The 26,483-nt window shown below is 35.8% G+C and overlaps 1 protein-coding gene across 50 annotated transcripts in view; it reads right to left on the bottom strand.

The window, feature by feature from the left end:
- Positions 1-26,483, bottom strand: part of PTPRD (protein tyrosine phosphatase receptor type D) — a 2,332,398-nt gene that overhangs the window by 292,775 nt on the left and 2,013,140 nt on the right. For all 50 annotated transcript variants that reach the window (XM_032392357.1, XM_032392358.1, XM_032392356.1 and 47 more), the window contains 2 exons: positions 15,993-16,138; positions 12,312-12,453 (listed from right to left, as the gene is read on the bottom strand). In XM_032392357.1, the coding sequence (XP_032248248.1) occupies positions 12,312-12,453; positions 15,993-16,138 (288 nt within the window). The remainder of the gene's footprint in view (positions 1-12,311; positions 12,454-15,992; positions 16,139-26,483) is intronic.

Below are 26,483 nucleotides of genomic sequence, written 5' to 3'. Positions count from 1 at the left end.
ATAAAATTTTAGAGACCTACTATCTGAAAATGAAAGCAAAAATATTACTTTCACAAATTTTAGAAAAAAAAAAAAAAAAACATATAATCAACTGCACATACTCCTGAGCCCTCCCAGGGCTTTGATAGGCACTGTACAAGCAAGGGCCTTGACAATGAGGCTTCCTTAGCTACAGGGATAAATCTGTCTCTACCTCAACTCCACGCCAGATTACTTCTTCTCTACCATTCCCAATAGATTTTCTGGCACCAGAAAACAGTGATTGTTTGGTGAAGGTCTTTGACCAAGGATATATCACTGAAGGATACAAGAAGAATGGTCCCTGAGCCTGATCAATGCCGTTTGCATGTAGATAGTCAGGCTTGCTTGAAACATACTATGTCAACATTTTTTGTTTCTTTTTAAATTATCAGAGCCACATTTTAAACATGCTGATAGGGAACTAGGACAAGACTAGCCCAAACTCCAGTCTTTCTGGGCAAAACCCCAGTCCTTCAGGCTAGCATTAAACATCTTCCTTGGTTCTTTGTCGTGGGTTTATGGTAAATTATTGTGAAAAATAATTTCAGTCAGAGTGGACTCTTTCTCCTAGGCGATGATTTATCTGTTTGTAAGCTGAGATGAGGGAATTCCATTTGCTGTTAAGCCAGTGAGTGCTAACTTTATTAATGCATCTTTGCCACAAAGATTAATGGGACCCCTCAGTAAGTCAACGGTAGCACTTGATGTCAGTTTACAACAGGCTTGGCAATACCTGTAAATTCAGATCTGTCATCATAAGATATAATGACATACATAAAATCAGAGTGTAAACAGAAGATACGGTAGCGTATAGGGCTCCAACCCAAGCTGTTAGGCCTTCCAAAGCAACGTATCCAAGAATGTTCCTATTTTGGAGTATATGCTAATGACTTTTCCTCAGGGGTAAAAACACCTAACCTCTCATTTTTTTTAATAAATAAATATTTTATTATGAAAATCAATTTTGTTTAATGAAGTCTTCTGAAGGGGAAAATGTTTTAAGATATTTTATTAAAATCATTTCATATTTAGGTATGCTTTGTCATCTCCACCTAGAGCAAAAAGGAGTCATAAAAAATGGTAAGTGCAGCCATAGTAAAAAATCCCTTTTACTATTAGTTGGGAGAGAAACAAATGGGAATATTACTTTGAAGGTAATGACTTAAGTTTTTTTTTATTGCATCATATTTTCTCAAAACCTAAGCAAAGTATACCCCAAATCACGCTACGAATAAAATATAATTTTCCCTCAGAACATTTTTACTCATCAGAAAAAAAGGTGAGTTTAATTTTTCTGTCAGTTGAGGCTTCATATGTCAAACACATCTTACATTTCAACAAACCTTACTGTCATATTGACGGAATACTCAAAGAGACATTAGTTTTTTACGCAGGTACTAGCTTAGAAAGGTGTAAGCTGAATTCCTGTGAACACACTTCTAAAAACAGACTTCATTATTCCCAACCACAGTATTTTATAACTGCTTTGTCATTTTAACCAAAATTATGGTTTCTCGTCAAGATATTGTAGCTTCCTTGAAGGCAGGTGGTAGTAAAGTCTTCTCCATCTTTTTATTCCCAGCCCTTAACACAATCCCTGGGATAAGGGAGAACCATATCATCAAATGAATAAATTCATGAATAATACAAATTGCTTCTCATGCATTCTGTGCCTTTTCTAAATGCGGAAGCAACATAAACATATTCAGTTATTGCTGAGTTTTTCATTTTGTTTTGTTTTTAATAAAACTGAAATGAAGTAGTTCTGGAAGAAAACAAAATATTTAGAAACTTCTTTGTTAAATTTGTCATTTGTTCACTCAATCAACAAATATTTACAGAAAATTTATAACGTGTCAAGCATGGCACTGTGTGCTAAATCTTGAACAAAACAAAGTCCCGCCCTCTTGAAACCTCCAGGCTAAGCATGAAGATAACTCTGTTTAAGATGAAAGAAAGGCTTTATCTCATTTTCTTTAAAATACACTCCTCAATCACTTACGAGAGGATGACATTCAAATTTCAACGGCTCTGTGGAGCCCAAGTAGTCAGTTGGTGGCTCACCCGTCTAGACCACAGGATTATTTAGTGGACAAGGCAGCCTGACTTAACAACTATAAAATTATGTGTCTTTCTAGACTTAGAAAGATGGTCTGCCTGCACCAGAAAATTCTTCACACACACAGCAGTGATCTTTAATCAAAATAATTTAAAATTATTTATTGATAATTTTAATAGTAGTACTGGTGGTAATAATATTGGTGAGGATAATGATATTCACCACAATGACTCACATTTACTGAGGGCCTAGCACTTTGCTAAAAAGCTTTATGAAGATCATCATCTGTGATCATTCTCTCAGGTTTAGGGAGCAATTTTTCTTATTCTCTCCACTTGACAAATAAAGAAGCTAAAGCTCAGAGAGGTTGAGAAAAGTGTACATAGCAACAGAGCAAATAGTGGAGTCAGGATTTGAACTCAGATCTGTCTGCTGGCAGAACCTGAACTCATACCCAAGCTTTCTATCACCTGCTACACCAAAGGTGGTAGCATAGATAATCGAAAAGACAAAAACAAAAGCCAAGCAAACAAAAACCTTTCTATTACCTTTTTAAATATTGATATGATATGAGATTTTCTTTTTTTTTTAGATATTATTTATTTTTTTTTAAGATTTTATTTATTTATTTGACAGAGAGAGAGAGAGCACAAGCAGGGGGAGCTGCAGGCAGAGGGAGAAGCAGGCTCCCTGCTGAGCAGAGAGCCCGATGCGGGGCTCAGTCTCAGGACCCCGGGATCATGACCTGAGCCGAAGGCAGACGCTTAACCGACTGAGCCACCCAGGCATCCCTTTATTTACTTATTTTATTTGACTGAGAGAAAGAGAGCAAGCAGGGAGAGGGGCAGAGGGAGAGGGGGATAATCTCAAGCAGTCTCTGCGCTGAGCACAGAGCCCAACATGAGGCTTAATCTCACCTCTCTGAGCCGAAACCAAGAGTTGGATGTTTAACCAACTGCGCCACCCAGGCACTGTGATGTATGAAATTTTCCTACTTCTTCTAAAATATATAACTAATGATGCTCATTTTCATGGACATTAAAAACAATGATAGGTTTTTATCTATTCTGCGACCTAGGACAGTCCAGTGTAATAGAACTGAGGTCATATTTTAAGTATGACCCTAGTCTGACAGAGGCAGTCCAAGCAATTGTATACTAGGTACCAATGTGCAATCATTCTGAAGACTATGGAAATATGTGTTAATACAACATTAAGCACAAATGTAAGAGGAAAAAAATGAAGTTAAAATTCTTGGTATTGCATATTAGAGATCATTGCACTAATACTTAATCTTCAGTCATTCCAAATAACTTGGTGACACATGCATGGTTTCAGACTCTCACATCACCTTATTTCCATGTGCAAAGCCAATTTTCAGTCATTTATGCTAAGCAGTGTTTTATAAGCCATAGCAAACTTCTTTTCCAGGATAGCTGATCTTCCCTTTCCATCATCACAGCCATGCATTCACTTCATGAATATTTATTGAATTACTGTGTGCCAGGCACGGTCCTAGGTGCTGGAGATTCAACAGCGTGCAAGAGGGCTAAACCAAACAGCTCGGCTTCAAATGAACAATGAAGGGAGAAGGAAGGATATTACGATTTTTCAGCAACTTTTGTATTTGGATCACTGTGCCACAGGCTTTATACATATATGTCATTAATTTCTAAAAACAGCTCTAAAACATAGCTAGGATTATCCTCCACTCTAAAGATGAGGAGCTTCAAGTTTAGACTCATGTAATGTGTCTAACCCCATAGAGTCAGAAACAGTAGACCCTTGATATGAACCCTTGTCTATCTAGCTACAAAGAATATTCCCTTTCCATAGTAGTTCCCTCTGTTTCAACTAACCCTCTTTGTAGTTCCCATTCTGTCTGCCTGGATTTCTACTTCTCAAACTCACCTTCCATCCTACAATGGCCATTGGAATAATGATCAATTTCTTCCTTTGTAAGTAAAGTGAGATTAATTACTGCCCAAATGGTCTTTTACTACATCGTATGTGTTTACACAACAATATCTATATATCCTTTCTTTATATGTATACACTCATTCCACAAATATTTGTTGGATGCCTAGTAAATCCTAGGAATATTTCTAGGCCAGAGAAAAACGCAATGGAACTTATACGCAAAGGGGGGAGGGGCACATAAAATAAAAATTTCAAGAAATGGAGTATAATTTCACATAGTGGCAAGTGCTATGAAGCAAATTAAACAGGGCATACATACACTATATGTAAACATTGCATGTACAAAACACACACAAAACACATGCACATATCTATGTACACAAATATACCTCCCCAACAGAACTTTTGGTTTAACTATACAATGTATAAGTATTGATAATTAATAACTAACTTTATTAAGGGCCCTAAAATTGCATATTATGTAATAGTTTTCTACCATCATTGATTTTCTAGTTATCTGATAAATGATAGATCTGTGCATATCCAAGGATTTAAACAAACACACACACAAACAACAACAACAAAAAAGGTGCGCATGTCCATTGAAAACTGTTAATATTGATTTGCCAGTCTCATTCATGATACACAGCTTCATTCTTTAAATAGCCCTTTTGGTGTTATACTTTAAAAAATGCAGGATCTCTTCTGGGAAAACCCAAACTGGTATCAAATTCATCATCCGAACATACATATCATAAAGCCTGAGAAAAAAATTAACAGGGCTATACTTGGGGTCTACATCTATTAGTTAGAAAAAAACCCATTGTGCGAAAATATGTATTTAATGCAAGGGTGAAGTTTAAAAATCAAGGAGAAGCTTAAAGATACAAACAAAAAAAAAAAGGAAAGCTTTGACATGTAAATTAAAACACAATTTCATTTAGAAAGACCATAGATAAGACAGTTTTTAAATCTTCCTGTTATTTAATAAAATATATTAAGGAAATTAGGATGCATGTCATCATACTTGTGTTTAATGTGGCATTAATTCACAAGTCATTGTTTGTTTTTAATAAGATAAAATAAGTTACATGCTCTTTTAAGGAGATATGTAATTAGGATTTTGATAATTAAACCCTAGATGGGGCATTTGGTATATGTATGCCCTAAATCCCAATAAATTATGCATGCACAACTTTTAAAACTACATCTTAATTAGTAGCTTAAAATAAAACTAATTTTGAAAGCCAGGAAAGTGATTTTTTTTTAATTGTTCAAATTTTATCAATGAAAGTCAACCAAATATTCAGTCTTCAGTTATAAACATCAATTATGCATAAAGGACTGTGAATTGCATGCTAAATTACTTTAAGTATTTTAGCAAACCCCTTCACAAATTTCAACTCATATAGAGACAGTTTATGTTAACTTAGTCACATGATTTCTTGCTTGTGTAGTTTGCTCTCTTTAGCCAATGAAGTATGTCCCAACCTCATTTTCTTCTATTACTCCTTTTTACTTCTACTCTATTCTGAGGTACTATTGTCTATATCCACCTGTGATGGTTAATTTCATGTGTCAACTTGAATGGGCCATAAGATGGTCAGATAGTTGGCCAAAGCTTATTCTGAGTGTTACCGTAAGGGGTTTGGATGAGGTTAACATTTAAATCAATAAGCCAGTAAAGCAGATTGCCTCTCCTAATGTGAGTGGATCTCATGCAATCATTTGAAGGTCTGAAAAGAATAAAAAGGATGACTCTCCTCCCGGTAAGAGAATTCCTCCTGCTTAATTGCTTTTGAAATGGGACATTAGCTTATTCCTGTCTTCAAACTCATCCTGAAACCTTGGCTCTTCCTGAGTCTCAAGCCTGCTAACCTTCACACAGTATCATCAGCTGTCCTGGGTCTCCAGCTTACTGACTCACCCTGCAGATCTTGGGAATGGTAACCCTTCTTAATAGCATGAGCTATCTCCTTATAATGAATCATATTTATATTATATAATAAATCATATATATATATATATATGTATATATATATATATATATATCCATTTCTGTGGAGAACCCACTTGTATCTACCACCAAATATTTAGCAATTTCTTACCTATGCAACTATGTTCATGAAGCTTTTCTCTATCCCTAACACTTTCTCACACTTGTTCTGCCTGATAAAATCCTACATTCTTTAAGCCTCAATTCAGAGGTCTCTTCCCTCCCATTATGTATCATCAAGGCAGGACTTTTCCACACTTCACACACCCATGGCACATTAGCACTGTTGTCTTTCATGTCATACTTGTCTGTGGCTGATCAGCTGAAAGAACATTGTTCTTCCAGGAAAATATCTTTTATAAGTACATCAAAAGTAAATAACCTAAGGGCTAGAATACATTGTCACAGTGTAATACAGCAGCGATTATTTCTGACTGGGTGAAACCCAGAGAAAATCTTAGCGGTATGACCAAGAAAAAAAATCATTTCAAGCTCTCTAGACCTTGGTTTCTTACATCAAAAATAAGAGATTTGGCTTGGTAAATACCAAATTCCCTCCCAGATCAATATTTCCACAGTGCCATTAATAACCAATCAATAGTAAATACTCACAGGACTTAATATTCATTTTAAAATTGTTAAAAATAATAGGAAGCCAAAAGAAAAAACAAATTGTTCTCACTTAAATGCAATGATTTACAAGTGCACTCATTCTCTCTGAACCCTTTAAGACATAATCCCAGTGTGGAAAAACTAGTGATAAGGATTCAAAGAAAGCAGCATGCATCACCAACAGAATGGTCCTTAAATGTCTGATCACAAGAAACATGAAAAAGCCTCAGCTCACAAGTGCACCTTTTCCCAAATGTTATCAGTTTTCATGTCTCTCCTTACAATGGTCTCCCATGGACCTTTGCACATGGGCTCCTGCCTCGATGAACACTAACATGTAAAGAACAGTTATTTTTAAGTACTCAAGATCACACTACTGGAAGTCCGAAGGTTCTGTGTACTCACATGGCTCTGCCCACCACCACTTTTCAGCAAGGAAGTGGAGTACACAGAAGTCTTTATTATGTTGTTATCAATTTATTCCAACTACTCAACTAGTTTATAAGACACTCAGTACCATAATTGTCAGCAAGTTTGTCCTGTGTTGGCCACCCTTCCTTTTGTTTCAGTCTTTCATGAAAATCCTTTTGTGTGACAGTCAAGCAGCTGTGCTTTGTTCTTTAATGTTCCTAGCCTGGATCCCCAGCCGCGACCACTTTATAACATAAACAGCAAAGTACCATTTTCACAGCGGGGACAACTGTGTTCATCTTCAAAAAGAGGCATTAATAAAATGAGACTGTAATGAACATGCTAATTCTGATCACAGGGTACTGCACAATGGTGGAGAGCATTGACTGCCTTCTCCCTGAAAGATTGTAAAAGTTGTTTTTTTTTTAACAACTGCTATAATGGCTTACATTTTTTGAAACCGACATATTATGCAAACATTTCTCTCCATTTCCCAATGAAATGCCTTCTCTGTCTCATCCAACTGCTCACTGTGTGTTTTACTATCTCAGTTACAGTCACCTTCAGGGAGCATATTTTTTCCATCTTGCAAAAACTGGCTTCTGAAATAGGCATGTCACTGAATCATAGGAAGCTAGAGAGAAATCTCAGTGATCCCAGTCCAGTGTCTTTGCCTTCTCTGTACATGTGAAGATAAAAAAAATAATAATAAAAAATGAAGAAGAAGAACAGGGAAGTAGGGAAGTTAACACATTTGCTCAAGATGCCACAGCTATTTTGGGACAGAGCCAGAGTTAGAACTCAAATTACCTGACCGAGACTTGGGAACTTTGTATATTGTCTTATGTCTTGATGGTGACCATTCATAAATTAGGATGCATTTGTGTGGAGTAAACATAAGTATCATTTCATAAAATACATCTGCAAAACTAGGTAATTAAGTTGTCTCATATTTGCTTATTTTTTTAGGCAATAATTTTACTTTATACGTTCTGTGAAAAAGCTAGTTTCCTGTAAGTAGGTAAAAGCAACAGTGTTATATATTATACCCTGTTTTGTTGTGGTAGTGCTGGTGGTGTTTTGGGGGCAGTGTTATTCGGGAATGGGCAAGTCTCCAAAAATAATCCGCTAAGCTTAAAAAAAGAATGTATTACATGCTGCTTTGGATGACAATAATACATGTATTTTCTGAATACTGTTTGAAAAATATCTAAATTCAAGAAACATGACATATAGTCAGACAAGTAGATGCAAAATTTAGTAATATCTCACTTTCCCTTCCCAGTGACTGGTAACATGTAACTGAGAGAACATTTTCATCCCCAGTTATCATTATATAAATTTATACTACAAGACTTCCCCCTGACAAACTTTGGTCAGTAAGAAATTATGATCAGTGAGGCGCCTGGGTGGCTTAGTCGTTAAGCGTCTGCCTTCGGCTCCCAGGTCATGATCCCAGGAATCTGGGATCAAGCCCCGCATTGGGCTCCTTGCTCCTTGGGGAATCTGCTTCTCCCTCTCCCACTCCCCTGCTTGTGTTCCCTCTCTCGCTGTGTCTCGCTGTCAAATAAATAAAATCTTAAAAAAAAAAAAAAAGAAATGATGACCAGTGAACCAAAGATTCAGAAAGAACTAAATCCATTTGGATAATGATCCTCTTCTTAAAGCACCCTATCTGGTCGTACTTGTGCCCTTGAAAGCCTCATTTGTAATCTAAAAACCTTCCAATTCTACAATTAGGCAAGTCTCAGCCCTTAATAACCTCTCAGTGACATCTGAAGCCTTGACTTAAAATTCTGCTCAAGAGGAAAACATGTGTACGACAGATACACACATCAGCATCCTCAAGTACTGCAGAACAAGGGAGCTGGTTTTTGTTTGTGTTTCCACAGGCAGGGCAGCCAAAAAAATTAAAATATGACCTAGGGGCCGTACTGCATTCAACTCCCCATTCTCTTACTACTTCTTCTATGAACTATGGTACACAGTGTATAAGTGGTAATTGCCTAAATATCTCATTCCAGGGCATGTTCAGCCTGGGCTTGTAGTTATCCTTCCTTATGAAAACAGTTTTTCAGAGTGAGGGTAATTTGAAGCTAGCTACAGAGGGAAGGTTTCCCCTGAAATACTCCCTTTAATGCACATGGGTGGTCAGAGTATTATTTCACTGTCTTCTGCATTAGCCACAAAGTTCAGATGTCTAAATCTCCAATTAATTAGGTTCTCTAGTAGCCTGTATGAAATAAATTAGTGATCTCCATCCAGTCCACTTAGACAAAACCCATCATGACAGTTGGCACATTTTTGGCATTGTCAGCAAAGTAGGGAAAAAGTAAATGAGCCATGTGGACGAAATGGGCATCTGATGAGGGCTACTGACTGAAGGTGTACAGCAGTTTCAGCCAACGGCAGAGCACAGAGCTTGAGTGTCTGCCAAGGTGATCTGCAAGAGCAAGTGAACTTAAATGGGCACAAAGCTCATCAAGTGTAGTATGAAACTCTTCACATTCATTTTAATTAACTGTGCACCATGTTCATATTCTATGAATGTGATTTTACTATCGGAATATGTTGTCAAGACTATTATTAATAGAATTATAAATAGTTATTTAGAAATTTTAAACCAGGAGGTAACCCTAGGGAACAAAGATAATTCCCAACCCATTTATTTCATCCCACAGAGAGATATGAAAACTATTCTAAGTTATGTTTAGACTACTTTTCCATTATCCAAAATACCTTTGAGTTTTTCTCATGAAACATTTCCAAAATTGCTAAACATAGTCTTTAAAAAAAAAGGTTAACTATCTTTACTAGAATCATAAATTTTCATACAAATGTACTTACATATGACAGCTATTCACACAGAAAGCCAAGATATTAAAATTCTCACATATATTTGTTTTATAGAGGAGCTTGTTGAATAAAAGTAGATAAGATGGGGGGCCCTAATCAGCTGGGAGGCAGGAAAACATAAATCCATGTGAAAGTCTAAGTAAAATAATATTTTCCTCCCAAGTTTTTGCTAATCTCTTCATCAATGCATAAAGATTAAATCAAGCCAAACGACTTGTCATTGTTTCCTTTTAAGGGGTGAATTCAAGGAAGTCAGAAGGTAAAGAAAAAAAAAAAGTTTTTGGTAAATTTTACTTTATTGTACCTTTGTATTACACTTCCTACATAACAGCATTAGTTCTAAACTAGGTGAAGAAATGAAGATTAAAATTTTAAAAGAAGATCAACAAATGAGTCTGAGTTTGTTTCATATGTGAACACCTGAAGAAATTATTCTACAATTTCAGATCTGCTAAGTTTATGTGAACACATATATGTATATATATATATGTACATATAGTTTGAAGTACATGTTAGAGTCTTCATAAACATAGTCACTAAGACTCCTTCCAGTTCTAAAATCTGACTTCTAACTCCCATTTGCTCTTTTTCCCCCATCTTATTCTTGCCTGAGAGATTTTAGTCTTTCCATCACCTTTTCAAATCTTCATTTTTTTTTTAAGATTTTATTTATTTATTTGACAGAGAGAGATCGAGAGAACACAAGCAGGGGGAGCAGCAGAGGGAGAGGGAGAAGCAGGCCCCCCGCCGAGCATGGCTGCCTCTTCCACACTCTGGGAGAGTCACTGTATCTGACCAGTTTTTATGTTTGCTTCTAGGTCCTGAGTCTTGCACTATAGAAGTAGTGCTAGAATTCTCACCTTTATGCAGAAAGCTTATCTAGCTCTTCTTACTTTCATTTTGTTTTATATAGGCCTATGTGCTGCTGTAGAGCTAAAACTCCAGCCCTAAAGCATATAGTCCTTTTGGGTATTATCTTGGGTTATGAGATTATAAATTGTCCCTTCTCTGGAGAGTCTCTCATTGTTTTTCACACCTGGAAACTTCTTTCTTGTTTGCAAGCCTAATCATGCATTCAGTTTTATTTTCAGATATTTTATCAACATCTCAACGTCTTTATAGGAGGATGAGAACTTTGTATATAAACGTAACTTCTCATAATGGGCAGAAATGTAGCTCAAATCTGACTTACTTGTTTTTAAGCATCATTCTGTTACATGCATTTAAAAGATCTATAACCAGTTGGTCAGTATTTCTCCTGAGACTTGGTAAGATATTTACAATATTTGAAACATATTTTAAGATGTGTAAGTAAATAATCTCATTTTCTAGGCTTCTTGGATTAACTAATTGATTTTGATAATCAAAGATTACCAAAGATCTAGAAGGAAATGTTTTTGATTTTGTAAAACATACAAAGTAAATACATCCCACAATGGGAAAAAATGGAGTGGAGAACAAATGTTCTTAATCCATGTTATATTCCTCTGTGGTAATGCAATTTTGATCCCTTTTTTCCACTTCCCTTAATCTTAAAAAAGTCTATTCTCATAAGTGGTGGAATCAAGCAAAATGAAGTTCAAAGCAAAACACAACGAACAAACAAAAGTGTGCGTGACAGAGAAAGACATAAAGACACAGAAGTGTTAGTCTGGAGTGTCATGTACTAGGTAGCCAATTCGGACAATATTCCTATCTCTTCACAAAGTGTTGCTGCAGAGATACACAACTGAGTATTATTAACCACCAGCCTTTATTCTCTAGCACTGCCACTCTAAAGAAAGTCTAGAAAGCAGACCCACTGTATCGGAGATCTGGCAAGTCATCTCATACTTCGGTCAAATTGTATAAGCCACATAGCAGGAAACACAGCAGGGGGCTGTTTCCACTCACTCTGCCTTAACAGATGTTAGTTCAAGAAATATAAAAGACTGAAATAAAAACATACTTTTTGACATAAAGACGTAAGGTGCCTTTGTTTTTCTCAATTCCTCCATTTATGAGGAACTCATCTTTAGGTAGAAGATGTTCCTTTAGTTTTGCAAACATCAGTGTCAACTGTGGTAATCTGTAAAAAGTAGTGGCCCACCTTGGTGCAAACAACCTTGTGTATACAAGCAATGTTAACAAGAAAAGACCAGCATGTCCTGTTTCTTTTCTAGGTACTCTATCAAAAATCATAATGGTATTTGGCATTGGAAATTAGTACTTCTCTGAGATTTTCTTTTCTCTTCCTGGATAGCATTCTTCAAGCCCCATGAGAAAAGGCACCCACCCTTTGTTTAAAAGTTTCACCCTTATAAACATTGTATTTAAATTCATTTCCCATTTAAGTGCCATGACAACTCTAATCTTTTTAGTGGTCCTACAAAAGAACACCAGGGATAGAGAATTTCCACAATGATACAAGCAACACCCTTGTACTTGAGTACTTACCACGCAAAACTGTGAGTCTGGTGGATACGCTTATTTCTCCCACATTATTCGAGGCCACACATTCATAAATAGCCTCATCCCGCGGAGTCCGTAAGGGTTGTATTCTGAGAACTGATCCAGATCCATCGTCAAACTCTATTACCTATTAGAGGAAACAATAGCTGTCACAGGTGTTGTTACAATTGTCTACCTCTCAGCTAAACCTTAATACAGTGGTGAACCAGTCTTTCGGCTCAGAATAAACACAGCAGCATTTTAAGACTGAATTTTGATACATCGTAGTAAAACAGAATAACTGGTTTAATTTAATGAATCTTCTCCTGAACAAAGGGAAAGACATGTAACTACAAATGCAAAGTCTACTGAAAACCATCCATGGTCTACTCATGAAAATATTCTAGTATGTGTATCTAGGACAATTTGACCCTGTTAATTTTGCAAGAGACTTGTTGCTATGATGGATAACCTTCTCAAATTATTCTCTCACAGCGTGTATGCATATGTGGATCGACTCAATAATTGGACTGTAAGGTGAAGACATAATGCATACCACCACAGACAGCTCTTCTGGATTAAAGTGTTTCATCCTGAACAGTATAGATGAGCAAACCATGAAGAGAAACTGCATAAATCTAATACTTAGGCAGCCAACGAGATGGCTTTCACAACCCAAGAGACTGATGGCATACATTAATTTTGCTATAAATCATTCCGGTATTTGTTCTAGCTTAGCGTTTTCTGCATTTTTAGGGCATTTTTGCTGTAAAACGGAGGTTTGCTTCAACGGGCAGAAAATTAATGTCCTAAAGAGTAAGCCTGAATTCACTATCATTATGGACTACACTCTGAAGCAGTTTAGCAATACTAGATATTTGTCAGCTAATTCAAGTACTACTTCAAAAAGTGATAATGATGATGATGATGATGAAATTGATAAATATGGGTACGAAACTGTGGAGTCCTCTACCTGTCTTTTCTATAACTATACTGTGCTCTTTCAGCTGCTCACTGAGATGCTGTGCTTTCTGGTTTTGGTGAGGTATTTTTTGCATTTCCCTGTGACTAATAGTTCCATGTGCCTAAATTATGAATTGAGAATGCCTTGTAAACACATTTATTGGGATGCTCAATCCCCGGTTTTGTGTGTAAACAGGCTTATGTCAACATATGGAAGAAAGATCGAATGTTTTTAAAATATATCCACTTCAGGTCCTTTCTGCATTCTGTTTATGTTTTAAATTCACAGAGACAGCCAAAATGTCCCACTTCTCAATGCACCACAATTTATTTTCAACTCTATTAAGCATATATTTTAGAGTGAATCCACTATGCATCATGGGAGAAAAAGTTTCATAGTTACTAGAATCTTTGACAAGTACGCCATAATTGAATATATATATATTTATAAACATCTCTATATATTTTAAACATTTAATTTATAAACATTAAACATCTATATGTATTTATATATATTTAAATATATATAAATATGTTTATAAATATATATATTTATAAACATCTCATGGCTTAATGTAGAGAAAGTTTTAAATATCCCTAATGCCAATTTAAATTTTGATTTTTTCCAGTTTTATTGAGAAATAATTGGCAAAGATCACTGTATAAAGTTTAAGGCATATAACGTGATGGTTTGATTTACCTGTATTCTGAAATGACTACTACAGTAGGTTTAATTAACATCCATCATCTCATATAGGTACAATAAAAAGAAAAGAAAACAATTTTTCTTCCTGTGATGAGAAGGCTTATAACCTATCCCTTAACAACTAACTGATATGTGTCACTGTATGTTTACATTTCTGAACTATTTCCTAGAGTTAGACCTATCATCTTTCAACAAACACTATACTACACATTACATGCTAGTGTTGCAATCTCCAATCTGAAAACCTTATTTAATAGCCAGTATTGATTGTGCCCTACTTACTCTAAGCCAGACATTGTATTTGCCACTGGAGATAGAAGAAGCAAAATCAGTCTCATTTAGAGCTCTCAGAGGCTTTATAAACTAGCAAAACAAAAAAATACATATATACTATTACAGATTTTAAAGATTCTCAACCCAAGACTCAGCACTATTTGATATACATGCTTCATGTAAAAATAACTAATTTTCCTTGGCTGTGTTTATATGATTCTCATCTGGAATTATGTAATGAGCAGAGCTCATGCTTTGAAATGTTTACGATTACAATTTAATCTTTTTTTTTTTTTTTTAGAAGAGATTTTTTTTTTTTAAAGATTTTAATCTTTGTTACAAGATTTTGTCAAGAGCCTACTGTCACCAGCAAGTATGATGTCAAACTTCTCTTTGATAAAAAAATTCGATTTCATTTAAACTAAAAAAAAAAAAAAAAAAATGTGTACTAAAGATCACACACACATCATTTTCTACATGATATAGGAAATATTTCTCAATGATTAAGATTTTTTTATGTTTAATCACTGTAGGTATTTGATTTTCAAACAAACATAATTTTAAATTTATAATTTGTAAACTGCAGTCTACATTTAAATTTCTACCAGTGTAATTAATTATACCCTTTATAAGGCATCTGGACCATTTATTGCTCTGTGAAACCTGGTAAAAAATGAGTAAAATCAAAAATGTTCTGAATTTTGTACTTGCTATATTTCTTTAAACTACAAATTGCCTTTATTTTGCCAAGCTATGAATTAGACTATGAAGTATGTCAGAAACTCAGGTAAAAGAAAGTGAGTTTTACACTTTGGGGCAGTTTGGAGGTCTTTGTATCCTCTAAGAATCAAGCTATTCTCTTCATGTCTTAAATTTCAGGCATGTTATTGTGTGCTTCTTCCAATTTTTCTCTGCATATCTTATTACCTATTTTTCACCTCCAAAATGAGCAAATTTCTGAGCCATTAGTCTCCTTAAAAACATTCAAAGTAATATCTGAATTATGCTTCATCATCTTCAAGTCACTGAGCTTTCTTGAGTAATTTGTTCAAAGGTTTAACTGCAATATCAACCTGGTTGGGTATGTTCTTCCAGAGTCGTGCTTAGCCCAACAACTGGAGCTAATTTCTCATTTTAGTTCATGGTACTTGTAAAACACAGCTGTGAGGTGCAATGGACAGCTTCATCTGCTGCCCAGTACCCATTCCCCTTCTTCCTTGTAATAGGCACCTGAATCTCCTATGGGAAAACATTGCTTCCCCACTCCGGGCCATAGGGTTGGATGGAACCGACTTCCTTCCCAGCAACAGAGGTAGATTCTGATTAACTTAAATTAATTGGCCTGTACCAACCAGTTGTCCTTATACACTAGTCCAGGGACAAGCAAGTAACTCAGTAAGAGCTGGGAGCATAGGAAGCTTTCACTCATCTTCTAGCCTTGGTTGTGGGAGGATGTGAGACTCCCATATTGCAATCTTAAGGGGAAACAGTCTGAGGATGAGGCTAGCAGATGGATACCAAGAACACTGAGCCTGATACAATTAAATACAAAAGTCAGTCACCTGAACCCACAAATTCCTTTTCAAAAAGCCATTTAGAACTAAGTTTTCCAACACAAGCAACAAAAAGAAGGCCATATCTCAGTGATTAGCACACTTCCTATCACAGTAAAACAAGCAATATACAAACCAAAGATACAACAGATACATTTTTCCCCCAGAGAAACAGAACAATGGACCTAATACCTCAAATCTCTGATTGCTGACTTTCTTTCCTTTTTTGTTCCAGACAATTTTAGGTCTTGGGTCTCCTGTAGCTTGGCAAATGAAAGAGGCAACTCCGCCAGAGACCCCTGTCTGGTCCACGGGAGTTCTTGTAAACCTTGGAGGTGCTGAAATAAACAGAGATAAACATCACAATTAAATGGAAAATTGAAACACAGAGTACTACCCCACTGCCACCACTTTCCCCACAGCCCTCAACCCCACTGAGGCCAGTACATACATATATATATGCACACACCAGGATTACAAAATTAGAGAAGCACCTTTTACTTTTAGGGGTAGTTTAAAGGGGAGGGAGGTAACTTTCTGGTCAAGATATCTGCTAGTGCTTTTATTGCTGAAATCTGTATTAAGGCAGAGATCCAATAACATCCGAAAAGCAACATCACACATTAATTTTTATTACCAGTATAAAAAAAAATCCAATTTGTCCTCTGTAACAAAATGAGCTCATCAATCAAAGTGAGTAAAATTTTAGCTCTTTGATGCCATTATCGGGGCACTGCCAGAAAGTAGCCCTGCCGCTGCTAAGCCATTAAAATTAGTGACATTTAAGAGAAATTCTAGGAAATTTTAGAGACAAGAAATATAGCCCTGAATTAGAAGGTTTAGCAAGAAACAGAAATATGGTAAAATGGTAAAGTGACTCCTTAACCTAAATATTGTGCTCTGCCTTACTTGAAACTTAACTTCATAATTTGCATAAAAGATGAGTCAAGAAGCCTCCAAAGTCATAGGGGGAAAAAAAAAAAAGGAATTCCTGTAAAAAAAAAAAAAAAGATGTAGATTTTAAGACTCCTAAAGATGAAAGGCTAGAAGTTAGAGGGTTTTTAAATGTTCTCTACTTCCTTAAAATGTTCCTAACATTCATCCTTTCTCTTCAAAACCTACTTATTATCCATCTTGCATTTCCAGATCTAGAAATCTATTATATGAGAATTAAGTAAAATGAAGATGGGTATTTATGCACAAAGATATCTATTATGCCATTTATTTAGCAAAGATTATATATACCCTAAATATGAAATAAAATTGGAATTGACAGTGAAATGAACTATGGCATGATAAGAGAACATCATACAACAGTCAATGTTATATTGATGAAGTTTTTATAATATGACATGAGAAATACTTGTGATTCAATGATAAGCCACAAAAACATCATACACAATTCAATATGAGGGTTATCAGATAATAAAGAAAAATGCACCCCCCAAAAAGATGGGACAAAATGTGCCAAAACACCAGTGGTGGTTTGGGGGAGAAGGTATATTCATTATTTTTCCTACTTCTTTACATTTTTTCTCGCATCCTTGAGTTTTTGCAGTTATGTTGCAATTAAATTATTTTAATTCAAAAGCATCTTACTTTTCCATTTCATTTTCTTATCCCTATTACAAATTTCCTCTCTTACTGTTTTTCAGTTAAATGCTATTGAAAAATGGTTTCAAGCAACTGTAGCTAACATTTATTTTGAAAATAATCCTTAGATTTTAAGAAAGAAGAAAATAACAAAGTTCATCACTGTTTGCTCATCACCATATTTTCTCTGCCTTGTTTTCATGTTTCCCACGTGATGCTCCTGCTGGCTTGATGGTGTGTTCTGACTCTGATCTTGGTTTTCCTGGATTTAGGGAGGCCAGACTCACATCTCACCTCTCCCATAATGTATATGTATCATCTTGGAGAAAAAATGTCTCACTTTCCTGTTTCTGTTTTTTTTTTTAAGATTTAATTTACTTATTTATTTGAGAGAGTAAGCATGCCTGCGAGAGAGAATACAAGGGTGGGGAGAAGCAGAGGGAGAAGAAGAAAGAGAATCTCAAGCAGTCTCCATGCTGAGCACAGAGCCTGACATGGAGCTCAATCTCACGACTCCGAGACCATGACCTGAGGTGAAACCAAGAATCAGATGCTTAATCGATTGAGCCAGCTAGGTGTTCCCTAACTTTCCTATTTCTTAACTGTAAAAATATGAAATGTAAAATAAATTATTTTTCAGAGATCCCTTCCAGTCTTAAGGTTTCTAGCTTAGTGTAGCATCTACACGATGAGAGAAAGAAGAGGAGTGAGGAGAGGCATCTTTGCAATGTTAGTGCTGGAAAATGAGTCTCAACCTCATCAACAAATTCAATGTGGTGATAGCAGATCTAGTGGGAACACAGGTCCCTCTTTGTTCAGGAATACTAGGAAAGAGAGCAGGCTCCCACAGCCCTGCTCTCTATCACATCCTACAACATCTCTTGGTAGCAGTACAAACTAGATGATTACCAGAACTGCTAGAAGTACTTAAAATGATTTGAAATGACTAACAGTGAGAAGAATAAAAAACACTGTACACTGATGTCACTTTTCTGGAAACAAACAAACAAAAATGATATTAGAAGTGTTTATGTTTTTCATTCTGCTGTTGCAAACAATGCAAATTGATAATAACCACACACTTGTCAGCATCTAATATGAAAATTATAATCATGCAATTAAAATTCTTAGGGAATTTCCCTGGAAAAATAAAATGTATTGCATTGCTACGTTAAATGCTACAGTACTGTCATTTTTTGAACCTTCTTCTTCAAAGTACATAGTTTAAAAATTGTTGACCCTGAATGAAAATGAATGTTAATAACCTGTTTTCTCCTTTAAGTTCCATTTTGAAATTTCTTGCAAGAATGTGTGAATGAGGTAAAGGGCTATGGTATAAAATGACTATGTACTAACTAGAAATTAAGTAAATCTAGAATATAGGATGCTATTCTTCTTGCACCTGGTTTTGTTTTGTTTTTTTAAGGGATAGCATCCTATTTCTCATCACAAAAAAAAAAAAAAAAAAAGAAGGAAATATGGAGATTCTGACACTCTACAAATAGGCAATGACTACTAGAACAAGTGCTTCCTAAATCTTGGTGAGTGGGGGCACTAAGGAGTCAAATTACTATTAAACATAGAAATCTGACTTCTAAATGGAAAGCACAAAAGGCAAATCCCCCCATATTCTCAGGGAGATGATGTGACTACCATTCCAATGTTCAGATGTATTTCTCGCTTACCTTCCTTTTCTGGTCATACCTGAAGTCTTCATGCTAATATTCATAAATATTCAAATCTGCAGTATTAGGACCACTGGATGCTACTATAAAGATTTTATTTTTGGAGATGAGGTCAAGTAATGAAATTAACCTATTGAACTGTGGAAATTTTATTAAAATAACCAGTTAGAATCTGCTTCAGATCTGGGACTATTTTCTTAAATCCTACTAAATACAACTATAGTGACTCAGTATTCTTCAAAAAAAAAGTACTGAAAATGGTCCTTAAATGTATTATTTGTAAACAAGAAATGAAATTGATCACACTACATTAAAAAAAAAGGTATATCAAGTGCATGTACACAGAGCTTTTTATTTTTTTTAATATGAAAGACATTAGTCTTCACAGACAAGAAAATCATGACCTTCTCATGGGATCTGATGTCAGTTTTTCTACATGTGCCTACAAAATCTAAACCACAAAAGGGTAAATGCCATCATTCTATGATACAAAGTTTAGTTTCTAGATATGTAGTAAAATGCCTTCAGTGAGCATGACTGTTGCCTAAATAATCATCTTGGCTGGTCAAACTCTAAGACTGATGCTGTCAATGCAAGGCAGCCAGCCAAAGGAAAGAAATGAGAAAGAGAGAAAACCAAACTTAATAACTCCAACAAATGCTTGAGGCAAGTAAAAGTGTTTATTCTCAGAGGCGTATAATAAAACATAGCACCACTTCCTCCTCTCTAATATCTCAGCTTACTAAAAGAAACGAAATGAATCTTCTGCCTTCTTTTGTCATGGATATTACCCAAATTTAAGTCAGGCTCTGAAGATAGGAAGAGAAGAGAATCCACATAAAAGCATAAAACAAAGACTGCTACTAAAAAACCACACAATATGGGGGCACCTGGGTGGCTCAGATGGTTAAGCGTCTGCCTTCGGCTCAGGTCATGATCTCAGGGTCCTGGGATCGAGCCCCACATTGGGCTCCCTGCTTGGCGGGGAGCCTGCTTCTCCCTCTCCCTCTACTGTTCTCCCTGCTTGTGCTCTCTCGCTCTGTCAAATAAATAAATAAAATCTTAAAAAAAAAAACACACACACACAATATGACAGCCTTAGGTCTGAATAATCAAAATCCCCATGTTTATCCCATGAGATACACTTGGAGATACACCAAATACTACACTTGATCTAACAAAAAAAAAAAAAAGAGAGAGAGAGAGAGAGAGAGAGAAATATCAAGAGCTTAAAGATGGAAAGACATTAAAACTTTACAGGCACCAGTACTTAGATAGGCACCGTTCTGTTATCATAGCTGACTGCCATTGCTATCCACCTAAAGCTGCCAGTCTTGTGCTTTGCAAATACATTTCTGCTCAAGCTGGTTTTGACAAGTGAGGAGTATGAGCTTTCATTAAACTAATGCTGGGCACTGCAGAGGTCAAATTACTGTTAGACCCAGAAAGTCTGTTTTCTAAATGGAAAACAGAAAAGCTAAACATGCATATGAGTCAGAACAGAGGCTTGACTGATATTCTAGAACATGCCTGCCATTCTCACTTGCTGTTTTCAAAGACTATGCATTCTCAGGATACAGACTCTAGCTCTGGGAATCTGGTAGATTATTCTTCCCTACACATCTCAAACTGCTGATTGATTTTTGCTTCTAAGAGGTTAGTTTGTTTCTTTAAATATAACCAAAGCACAGTACCTTTGCATCTAATGATCGTAATATTTTGAAACCATATCAGGTTTCAAGTTGTTAGGCTCTCCGAAGACAAGGAGATAAGCCTAATGAACAGTTATTGTTATTAAATTAAGGGGACAGATCCTACCAAGACCAGCAAGCTGCCTTTGACCATCCTTAACAAAGTGCTCTATCAAGGACAAAATTCTCCCCTTAGTACACTATATTAGATAGAGCTAGACATTAATGGGGGAGTACCATTGAAATCTACTAGTAACATCCATGCAAGAAAGGAATTTATGAGAAATTCTTAAAGGTTAAGAAGACAACTCAGATTTGCAGTAACTTGATTGGCCAACTGAGAATCACTTAAAACCAATTCACAGAAAGGACTACACACTACAAAAGGGAAGGGAAGAAATGAGAGTGCCATTTGTCTAATTTAATTCTAATGAATAAGCTGCTTCTGCAGACATCAAGGAAATATGACGAATGAGGAACAAAACTAACAGCATGTAACTAATTGGCTTTGTTTCTTTCAGCTGATTAACATTTCCTTAAATAGAGAGTTCTGTTTTTAAAGGGGTATTTGTCATAATAATGTACTTAAAATCTTGAAAGGGGAAGGTTAATGATGCTATATAATGATACTAAGGGAGAGGATGAGGGAATGTTCAGTAAGAATATGTAGATAGTTCTGTCCTTAGGAATCTGCCTCCTCCCAAAAAGGTGTCTGTAGAATTTATGAGACTGTCAACTGAACTCAACCCCATTTTTTCTTTCTCTGGAAGTACCAGGAAGGGAAGCTCAGGAAATGCAGAGCATAGCAGGAGTCAGGGGTGGTTCTATGGATAATGGCCAGGTCTGAGGGTATACGAGCTATTGGGGTTTTACAGTCCCTTCCTGCCACAACACACTCATTATCACTGCCCCAAGCACAAAGAGTGGCTAGAGTTTAGTGGATGATGAATTCTGTTATGATTCATTTGATCTCTGCTGGGCAGGAATGGAGAGAGGAAAGAGTGCCTGAGATACCAGCAAAACCCCAGGGGTACATGAAAAGAAAAGAGGGAGGTCCCAAAGTTGACACATGACTGTAAGGGAGGCAGAAGTGTGGCACACACATCAGGCTGAACTGGTTTCTATGGCAGATGGTCTACATAAACTGGGGCCGGTGGAGACATCTATCCTATCACATGGGGATCTGAACAGGGTCATGTCTGATATCCATGGCCAGCATAGACCTTCAATGTCAAAGAGACTTTTTCTGAGTCATCAATGATGCTGCCTTTCAATCTTATAGCCTTAAAATTTGACTTAAGAAGCATTACACTTCAAAATGGGATAAAGAAATAACAAATCTTTAGTGAATACCATGCAGTGGACTAATGTTCTATATATCTCTTGTGCAATGTTTTCCATAGTCCTGAAAGATAATAGCATTACTCCTATTTTATAGAATTATAGAAAGCTTTACAGTACTATAAAGATTTGGAAGGAAAGAAGGAAAGAGGGAAAAAAGGGAAAAAGAAAGGAAGGAAGGCTCCCTGAGGTTATGAATGAGTCATGGACTTTTGATCTAATTGTGAAGCCCCAATATTCTTACTGTGCCAAACTAGAAAATGGGAAGTTACAATGATACTGCATAGACAATATGGTACTTAATTTATTGTATATGTTCAAATCTGTTTTTTTATTATTATTATGTTATGTTAATCACCATACATTACATCATTAGTTTTTGATGTAGTGTTCCATGATTCATTGTTTGCGTATAACACCCAGTGCTCCATGCAGAACGTGCCCTCTTTAATACCCATCACCAGGCTAACACATCCCCCCACCCCCCTCCCCTCTAGAACCCTCAGTTTGTTTCTCAGAGTCCATAGTCTCTCATGGTTTGTCTCCCCGCCCGATTCCCCCCCTTCATTCTTCCCCTCCTGCTATCTTCTTCTCTTTTTTTTAACATATAATGTATTATTTGTTTCAGAGGTACAGGTCTGTGATTCAACAGTCTTACACAATTCACAGCACTCACCATAGCACATACCCTCCCCAATGTCTATCACCCAGCCACCCCATCCCTCCCACCCCCCACCACTCCAGCAACCCTCAGTTTGTTTCCTGAGATTAAGAATTCCTCATATCAGTGAGGTCATATGTTTTAGTTAAATATATACTGACTGTTTTCTTAAGGGTTTGGCAAATACTTTGTGCTGTATTACAGCAATTATTTTTCACTTGTTAAGTGAAAAAGGTCACTCAGAAGGCTTATTGAAATTATTCTTCTAATTTCCAGGAGCCAATTTAAATCAGGGATAAATGAACTATGATGCCTAGTCAACAGATAAAAATCAATGACACAAAATTCATAAACAGATCATGTAAGTTCCAAGGTTAATATGGTAGAGTACTTCTATATTATTCAGTGTATACATTAAGTTCGTTCATGGTGGATAAAGACACTGATGTTCTTGACATCAATTTCCCCTTTTCCTTTCCAAAGCATTTCAATGACATATTGTAGGTATGTCTACACCATTAATTGTATTAAGCCTTAGCCTTCAATTCTTTGAAAATGACTCTAAAGCAGTCCTCCATTGGGTAGACTGATGTCTGTGCCTCTGTATAACTATCAATATTCAAGTTGACGAAGGATTGATACATACACTGACAGAAAGAAGAGGGAAAAAGAGGAGAAGGAAAAAGGGAAGGAGGATAGGAAGAAGAAATTTGACTTAATGGAAACATTAACTTGAACTTTCCCTCAATGTCAAGTCCTCATTTCTAACTGCTTGAAAGATTGTCTTGCAGCATTCCAAAATTATTACCGTGGAAACACATCATGCCATCTGCCTTCCCAATCCTCCTTCTCTTACTGTTTCCATTTCTATTTGTGGCACTTCCATCCTTCCAAACACCCAATCTTGCAGCCCCGACCTCTTCTTTGTCTTCTTCTCCTCCACCCCACTACCATTCAATTATTAAGTCCTATAGATTCTGCTTCTACTACATCTCACTCTTTTTTCATATCCAATAACAACGACTATGATTCTCCTGTAAGATGGACATTAGAATCACTTGGGAGCCTTAAAAAAATAAAGACAAACAACAACAACAAAAAAAAAACTATGGTGCTTAGACTCCATTTCAGACCAATTCAAATAGAAGATCGGTGGGTAGGGATGGGTAATTAATTTCCAGAGGACTCCAATGTCCAGCCAAGTCTGAGAATCACTTAACGATACCATAGTATCTAAACTTTCCCATCTGGTCACCCTCACTTCAGGTATTTATTGTTACCAATCAATATTACACATTATTGATGACCCTTCTTTGCCCTTCCCACCATATTCTTTGAGGTTTGTAAAAATGCATCTATGATTAAAGCTCTTTTTCACTCAAAAGAAACATAAAAATAAATGAGTTTTAATAGCTTGCCACTGTCAAATAAACCCAGAAATTTTGTTTGGCTCTTAAGATCTTTCAAAGCTGCTGCCAACCTATTTTTCCCAAATATGTTTTACCTTTGCTCATCAAGAACTTAGAATTCCCTGCCTCAGTGTCCTAGTATATGCTATTCCCTTGCACAAAATGTTTTCTGCCCCATTTCTGAATTTATAGAAGTTTTCCATTTTCAATCCCATGAAATATCTTGAAGCTTTCTTTGAGCCTCCCATGTGGATGAAATCTGCTCTTATTTTATCTCTTATTGTATCTCTTAACTCTTTTTGTATCTCTTTTATGAGTTAGAAAAGTCTATATTTTATTATAGCTATTTTATGCTCATGTATTTCTCTCCCTTCACATTAATTGAATCTTGAGAGAAGCATTTGTGACCTGGTCATCTCTGAAGTCCCATAGCTCCTATTCTTCCCTGGCACATAGTAGGTGTTCATTGCATACACAGACTTGATAAAAAGCTCTCCAAGGTTCTATACCCCCCCTAATCCTTGGCTATACATTTTTGAGTATTTCGTATGGATAATAATATTGTAAAAATGATTACTGTGCCTCTATTTGAATTATGTTTGCTTATAGAATCAATTAGCTGCAGAATGCAAACTTTATGTAATACACATTGACACTGTAAAACACTGATGTGACATGGTGGGAGACTAACAGAACCAACCAGGTCCTAAGTTGGCAAAATGTAGCATAGCCAAACCACACATTCATGTGCCTGCCTTAGGACTGACTTCAGATGAAGTATAACAACTCAATGGATCTCAAGCTCTTTTATGAATTCACTCCACCTCATTGTTATCACATTGTTATCCTCCACTCTGACTCTTTTTGTGCTTTTCATTTTTAAGTAAGATGACCTTATTTATTATACATAATAACATACTCATTTTACATAAATTAGAAAACATAAATTAAAAGAAATTTTAAAACATCCTAATGGTTATCACCTTGATGAATGTTTTAAAATTGCTCTATGCCCATTTAATATTTAATAATTTTTACATAAAACAGGTTATATTATACTATTATTTTATAGTCCACATTTTACTTAAAATATATTTTGTATATCCTTTTGTCAATAAATATTTAAATTGAATATCATTTTTATATTATAAAGCATATAGATAATATTTTAATTTACTATTAAACATTTAGATTGTTCCTACCTTTTCAGTATTATAAAAAATGCTTCAATGATTATTCTTACAATTATATCCTTGCACATATATGTAATCCCTATATGTGATTCATTTCTACATGTAAATTTTCAATACATATGATGTATTCCTATATGCAAAACTATTGGATCAAAAATGGTATGTTTTTAAGACTTTTTATACATTTTAAAATAACTCATATATTCACGGGAAAAATATATATCAGAGTATCCAATTACCTAGACTACTGATAAAGCTGAAAATTATCACTTTATCATTGGCCAAATTTTTATCCCTTTGAGCTAAACAGGAGAGATAAAAGGTAGAGTTCAGAGAGTGACTGGTTTTGAGGAGAAAGCTGGAAAATCTACCCCCTCAAAAAAGAATCATTTAAAATACTTCTCAATTCCATTTCTCCATAGCACAACAGAGTGTAAGGTAAATAAATGCTCAGGGGTGAACATTCATAGACCAATGAAGAAAGAGGAAAAGGATGAAGAAAAAATATCTACAAAACATTATTACTGAGAATAGTATTTAAATGTGATAGAAAATAATTTTTAATTTAAAAACACTGAAGTTCATTTTCGTCTTTCTAATTATTTTTAAAAAAAATCTTGTAGAGGGACGCCTGGGTGGCTCAGTTGGTTGAGCGACTGCCTTCGGCTCAGGTCATGATCCCGGAGTCCTGGGATCGAGTCCCGTGTGGGGCTCCCGGCTGAGCGGGGAGCCTGCTTCTCCCTCTGACCCTCTACCCTCTCATGCTGTTTCTCTCTCTCTCTCAAATAAATAAATAAAATCTTTAAAAAAAAATCTTGTAGAGATGTGTGATTAACATAACATAATAAAATAAAATTAAAAAAATAAAAAAATCTTGTAGAGTTGAGATTACATATGAACTTGTCCGTTTACAGCAGTTAAATAAATTTCTAGTTTGCCTTATGTCAAGATATATTAATACCTGGTCATAAACACTTGTCTGACAGCAGTAAAAGTTGTATGGCCTCACCACTGTAACTTTTTTTTTTTTAACACATAGCCATGGGATATTATGACCAAAACAAACAATCCCCTACATTCACTGCGTCTGGGCCATAAAACTTCTCTGAA

This window comes from Phoca vitulina, unplaced genomic scaffold, assembly GCF_004348235.1.
Source record: "Phoca vitulina isolate PV1807 unplaced genomic scaffold, GSC_HSeal_1.0 scaffold67, whole genome shotgun sequence".
Classification (NCBI taxonomy): Eukaryota; Metazoa; Chordata; class Mammalia; order Carnivora; family Phocidae; genus Phoca; species Phoca vitulina.
The sequence above is the reverse complement of the archived record's forward strand: the minus strand, read 5'-3'. Positions and strand labels throughout refer to the sequence as shown.